Source organism: Colius striatus, chromosome 4 (genome assembly GCF_028858725.1).
Source record: "Colius striatus isolate bColStr4 chromosome 4, bColStr4.1.hap1, whole genome shotgun sequence".
Lineage (NCBI taxonomy): Eukaryota > Metazoa > Chordata > Aves > Coliiformes > Coliidae > Colius > Colius striatus.
Genome location: NC_084762.1, coordinates 96978147 through 96984146, shown reverse-complemented (window position 1 = coordinate 96984146; position 6000 = coordinate 96978147). Strand labels below are relative to the sequence as shown.

Here is a 6000-nt window from a genome sequence, read left to right as displayed (position 1 = left end):
TCGCTTTCTTAGTGCTTTTATCCAAACTACAGGTACATCACAGAGAGCTGTGCCCACCCTGGAGCGTTCTTTACACATGGCTAAAAAATGCCCAGGCAGGCAGAGGGGGCAGGGGCAGAGTCTTTGCAGTGGAGTTCATGCGGACAGGTCGCTGTTGTCAAATCTCTCCTGGTCATACACCTCTGCCACCACCTTCCTGCCCGCGAACCAGCGCCCGTTCAGAGCCTGGATGGCTTTGTGAGTCTCTGAGGCCATGGAGAACTCCACGAAGATCTTGACGATGATCTCAGCATCCTCCTCTTCTCCTTGCTTCTCCTGGTAGATGATGACCCTGTTTACAGCCCCGAATTTACCACATTCTTCTGTCACTTCTCCCTCGAGGTCATCGTCAATGTCCTTTGGATCCACCATGTTGCGAAGCACCATCACAGTGGACTGCAGAGAGAAGGGACACGTGAGTTAACAGCCCAGAGAGCTGCTGAGATCCCTGTGCAAAGCCCCAGCAGTGTGCAGCACACGCCTGCACACCATCAGCAGCAGCTGTTCCCATGCAACGCCCTCACAGCCACATCCCATGAAACCAAGCCCCAGTTCTCGGGGTGAATCTCCTTCCTGCACACCTGAACCACAGCCAAACCTCCTGCCCTGCCAGCTGTGCCCTGCCTGGCCTCTCAGGAGAGCTGTGGGCCACCTTCTGGGCTTTTCTTAGACACATATTTGAAGCACACAAGACCTGGAGACCTACAGAATTCCTCTTGTGTTGTTGCTACCCAGTTATTTTCTGCTTTGCTCCCTCCAGTGCCACCTTTGGGGTGGGGGGGGGGGTTTGTTCTTCTCTTGTCTCTTTTTCCTCCCCAACTCTAAATAAATTAGAAAGATTAGCCAGGTCTTTCATACCTGACAACTGATGGCTGACCAGGCACTTTTGTCCCAGGGGACAATGACACGTGTTGGTCAGAGCACCTGCAGCTTACCCCCTGTGTGTATCCCCCATCACACCCTTCGTGTCCCAGCACCCCTCTGCACCACAGAAGAGCTGAGGTCAGAAAGGACCCTGAAGTCCCCTGGTCTCAGCTCCCCTGGCTCAAACAGGACCACCAGGACCATGTCCAGGGAACTTCTGAGTATCTCCAGGCTCTCTGGGCAGCCTGTTCTGGTGCCTGACACCCAGCTCTGCCCCTGCCATTGGTGACCCACGTGGCATTTCAGGCTCAGTGTAAACTGAAAACCCTTGTTCCATCCTCACTGCCCTGCCTGTGCCCCTGCCTGCAAGGGCCTTCTGAGAGAGCAGCAGGAGGGAAGGGCAGCCTCGGGCTGAGAATGCCAAGCAGCTGGGAGAATGGTGCAGTTTAAACACTTTGCTGACACTGCTGAACGCTTTTCAAGCAAGTGTGCCAAAGGAATTGGACTCCTTGGGAATGGAACTTGTACCAGAGGAAAACTGGCTCAAGTGGATTTAAAATGCTGTACCCTTTGAAAGTGGAGCAGAGCACTCACTGAGACAGCTCATTTGTGTCCTCTCTTAAAAATGCAGGTCAGCATTATCCCTGTTCAGCAAACAGAGAACAAACGTTGCTGAGGCAGTGTCCAAGCTCAGGAAACCCGTGTGTCAGGCAGAGAACTCGGCCACACACTGGAGTCAACCTCTGGTCATGCCCAAACCAGAAGCCTGATGAGGTTATCAACACAGCTCCTTCCAAGACCCCCCAAACACCCTCTGAATCCATTGTTCTGATGTTCTGTCTCTCATTGTAACTTCCACGACATTTTGTTTTATCAGCACCTCAAAGCTTTATCCTGCAGTAAAAGGTTGTGGGGAAAAGGAAGACTGCAGAGTTTGAAACAGGTCGCCCCTGACCACGTGCCAGTCTCATCTCTTTCTTTATAAGCCAAAAGGTCATCGTGGCTTATTTTCATGATGCAAAGTAAACACAGCTTCATCAGAGACAGCCCACAGCCAAGCCTCTCTGGCCTAGTGACTGGTCTGAACCCTCAGAGAAGCCCCTGAGAAGATCCTAAAGGCAGAACTCCCACTGCAAGCAGCCATCGAGCAGGTCCCTTTGTAGTCCCTCACGTGAGGTACCCACAGCATGCTGCAGGAAGCCTGGACCACACACAGAACTGCAGAGATATGTCCCCTTAGGCCAGATCTAGACCTACAAGTCTCACCTGACACTGCACTCACCTCCTGTTTACGGAGCAGCTTCTGCATCACCATGTGCCGGGCACTGCTGCCAGATATGCTCATGTGCTCCTGCTCGCTCAGCATCTCTGGCCGCTCCGACTCCTGGAACACCTCCTCCTCCTCCTTCTCCTTCTTCACCTCCATCAGGCCCAACGCTGGGGGACTGGCCAGGATGGGGTTCACAACTCCCACTTGTGGAATGGTGACAGGAATGGGAGGTCTGGCAGGGGTCACACCTGTAAGAGGACAAGCTCTGTAGCCTAAAGAACTGATCTGCAACATCTGGGTACATTCCAGGGTCACAACATCTAGATGGTCTTCATCAAATCACAGACTGATGGGGATTGGAAGGGACCTTGAAACTCATCCAGTTCTAATCCCCAGCCATAGGCAGGGACATCTTCCACCAGCCCAGGCTGCTCCCAGCCCCATCCAGCCTGCCCTCAGGCACTGCCAGGGCTGGGGCAGCCACAGCCTCTCTGTGCAGCCTGTGCCAGGGCCTCCCCACCCTCACAGAATGGCTCTGCACCAGTAACAAGCAGGGTACACAAGCAGTAACTTGGTTGGTGTGCAGGATATAAGCACTCAAGAGATGCATCATGTACTTGCCCAGAAGGGAGGCAGAGTGCAGGATTTTGCACAGAATTACCCAGGTTTTCACTCTATGCCACAGGTTCCTGCTGCCAAGCTCATGTCCCTGTCGTATGCACACCAAAACAAGCCCCTGCCACGCTGCACCAACACACACCAAAGCTCTTGGCAAAGCCAGGCAGGGAGGATTCTGCTGCAGCCCCTCCTCAGGTGTGCCCCAGCTCTGCAGCAGGTGTTGGAGGGGGGATGAGGAGCACGTACCGGTGATGACTCCCGGCGCCTGCGCTGCCATCACGGCCTGCGGCAGGGCGCCCAGCGGCTGCGCCAGCGTCAGCGCCGGCGACACCAGCCCGGGGGTGGCCAACGTGCCCAGCACCGCAGCTCCTGCCACTGCTTCCTGCAGCAAACACAAACCAAAAGGCCCCAAACGTTAGCTCTGCATCAAGGAGTCACACTGTGTGGGTGCATTCAGCTGCAGATCAGCTTTTCCCCACCTAACAGGAGAAGCACAGGATTGTTTTGATTGGAAAAGACCTTTAAGCTCATCGAGTCCAACCACTGACCTAACACTGCCCAGCCCACTACCACTGCCCACAGGGCCACCCATGGCCCTGTCCATCTGCAGACACTCAGGGTGACAGTTCTACAGTACTACTGTAAAAGAAGAGGTACAAATCATGTCACTCAGCCCCCAGAGGAATGAAGGAACCACGGGATCGAGCCTTGGAAGGAAAATCTTCTCTTGCAACTCAAATTCCACCCACCCTGTGAAGCTGCCAGGCTGGTCACTAAAGGAAAGGCACTGCAGGATCCTATCCGTGGTCTGCAGATGCTGGCGATTCCAGAGTGAGGAATCTCTCCTCGTTTCCACCTTCTACACAAACACAGCTTTTTACTGATACTGTGTCCTGGGTTGGGCAGGGATAGGGTTAGTTTTCACCAGAAGCCATGTGCCCAGGCCATTCTGTACTGTCCCCAGGCCATTCAACCTTGTGCTGATGTCCTGCTCAGCACATGAGGGAGGAGCTGGGCAGGGCAGAGCCCTGGCTGGTCTGTCCTGATGGTGAGCAGTGACACGGCACTGCTTGCTTGCTTTACTCCCTTATTGCTGCTGTGACCATTCCTTCTCTCCTGCTGCTCTATTCAACTGCCTTTATCTCAACCCAGCAGGTTTTACCTTTTTCTTCTGATTCTTCTCCTCATCCCATTCAGAGAGGTGTGTGCAAGCAGCTGCCTGGTTCGCTGGGCTGGAACCACCAGCACTAAGGAGTGTGACCCACTGAAAAGCTGGATGAGAGCTCCCATCCCTCCCTCTCTGCTGACAGCACCAGGGCTCTGGGGTGAGGTACAGATCAGGTGAGGTAACTCCCACAGCCCTGGTGAGGGAACTCTTACAGCTCCAGTTATCTAGTGGAAGGTTATTCCTTGTCTGACTCAAGGAACACGGTGGTCAAACACAACTGCAGGCGGGAGGCACAGGGCAATGAGCACAGTTCTGCTGTTCTGAGACCTGCACACTTCTACATCCATTTAAACAAAAATTCTGTCTTTCCAGCCTTTGTCCTTTAGGTGCAGACAACAACACAGCACTGACACCATCCACCATCACAGCACCTGCAGACACTTCTCACACGAGCCCACTCCTCAGCGACACAGTGTGTAACCAACTTTGCCACCCCTGCTTCCACTGTAAGGCCTTACTGAGCTTCACCACTTTGGGTGACCAGAAACTGTCTTCAAACTTCCAGCCTGGATAATGGAAGCGTTTTTTAACTGCTTCCTTCTGCTGTGCTGTCTGCACCTCTTCTCCCACCCCACTGCCTACTTGCCTCCATACAGAATGGACTTGAGCAGGTCAGATGCACCTTTCAGCATTTTTCTAGTTACACCAAGACCAACTTCTCAAGTTTCCTCCTGCATTACAGGTTTTCCAATTCTCCCAACAACTGCAGTACTTCTCTATACCTTCCATGAGCCAAAAACCCATCCTGGCTCTAGATGACCAGAACTCAAACAAGGTTCCAGACAAACATTGAGTTGAATGATTAAGAGACACCCCAGAGCCCAGTTTGTGTTGCTGCTCTCTGAAATGTTGTGCTCACAATTTAGTTACCCAGATCCTTCTCTTCCTTGTTTTCATGGGGCTGCTATAAGCCCTGACACCAAGGAGCAAAACACTGTGAGGTTTTGTTCCTTCAATGCAGTATCTCCTACTCTCCAGATGCTGCATCTATTCCTGACTCCCATCTGCTGCGACGTTCCAGCTCTCTACATGACCAATCCATCTCATTTCCGTGTTGCCAACCAACTCCATTAGTACTTTTCTTCCGATGCCAAGAACAAGACCACTAGTACTGCTCCTGGAGATGAAGGAAGGCCCATCTGTAAGTCATTTCACCAGCTGGGTGAAGGGTCAGTGATTCCCAGCACTGCCTCTCGCCTGCCCACGCCCCTGGGCATTGCCAGTACCACGTTGGCCTTGGCTGACAGCCTCTCACACGGGCCTCCATCAGCTCTTCAGCTGCTGAGAGCACATGCTTGACTGTTTCCCTGTAACAGCAGCCTTACCAAAGAAAGTTGGGCAATCAACATTACTGATTGACTTGTGTTTCAAAGAAGAGTGACATTAAAGCCCTTACAGGCCACGACTGCCCATGTTCTTATTCTAAGTAGGCTGTTCTGTACAGGAACGATGTCAGGAGCATCAATAAGAGATGCTGCCTTCTGCAATTGTCACTAGTTCTCCCTAGGCATCTACAACTACCCACATGGCAAATCAGACAGGTCACCTAAATCTGGGCCACGTCTAAGTAAAGGCAACAAGACTGCTGAGTACCTCTAGGGTCTTCCAGAGCCTTTTTGCTACACAAGGAATCTGTTTGTTCTATCTGTGGAACTTTGACTTTTGCTCCCAGCAGCAAACCCCGCAGGATTTGGCAAGACACCAGGCAGATTTACCCCTGTCTGTAACACATCTCTACCATTTCACTTCAGAGAAAAGTTAATAGTTCCTTCCCCAAGTGATTTTGTTCCATCTAACTCTTCTAGCCATGCCTCAGCTTCCTCCCTCGGTTGACTGCAGAGGTTTTCAGGCTTGTGATTCAGAGAATTCTTTTCAAAAATTCAGCTGCTTACAGAATTAAGTCCAGTCAGCTGATGAGCAGCATGTTCAGGCTGCACCACCTCAGCAATTTGTTTGCCTGACAGAACCCAAGAGTGCTGGA

The 6000-nt window shown here is 52.3% G+C and overlaps 1 protein-coding gene across 4 annotated transcripts in view; it reads right to left on the bottom strand.

Moving 5' to 3' along the window:
• Positions 1 to 6000, bottom strand: part of PUF60 (poly(U) binding splicing factor 60) — a 28586-nt gene continuing 22586 nt past the window's right edge. For all 4 annotated transcript variants that reach the window (XM_061994750.1, XM_061994751.1, XM_061994754.1 and 1 more), the window contains 3 exons: positions 3038 to 3173; positions 2186 to 2421; positions 1 to 435 (listed from right to left, as the gene is read on the bottom strand). In XM_061994750.1, coding sequence (XP_061850734.1) covers positions 136 to 435; positions 2186 to 2421; positions 3038 to 3173 — 672 coding nt within the window. In that variant the 3' untranslated portion in view covers positions 1 to 135. The remainder of the gene's footprint in view (positions 436 to 2185; positions 2422 to 3037; positions 3174 to 6000) is intronic.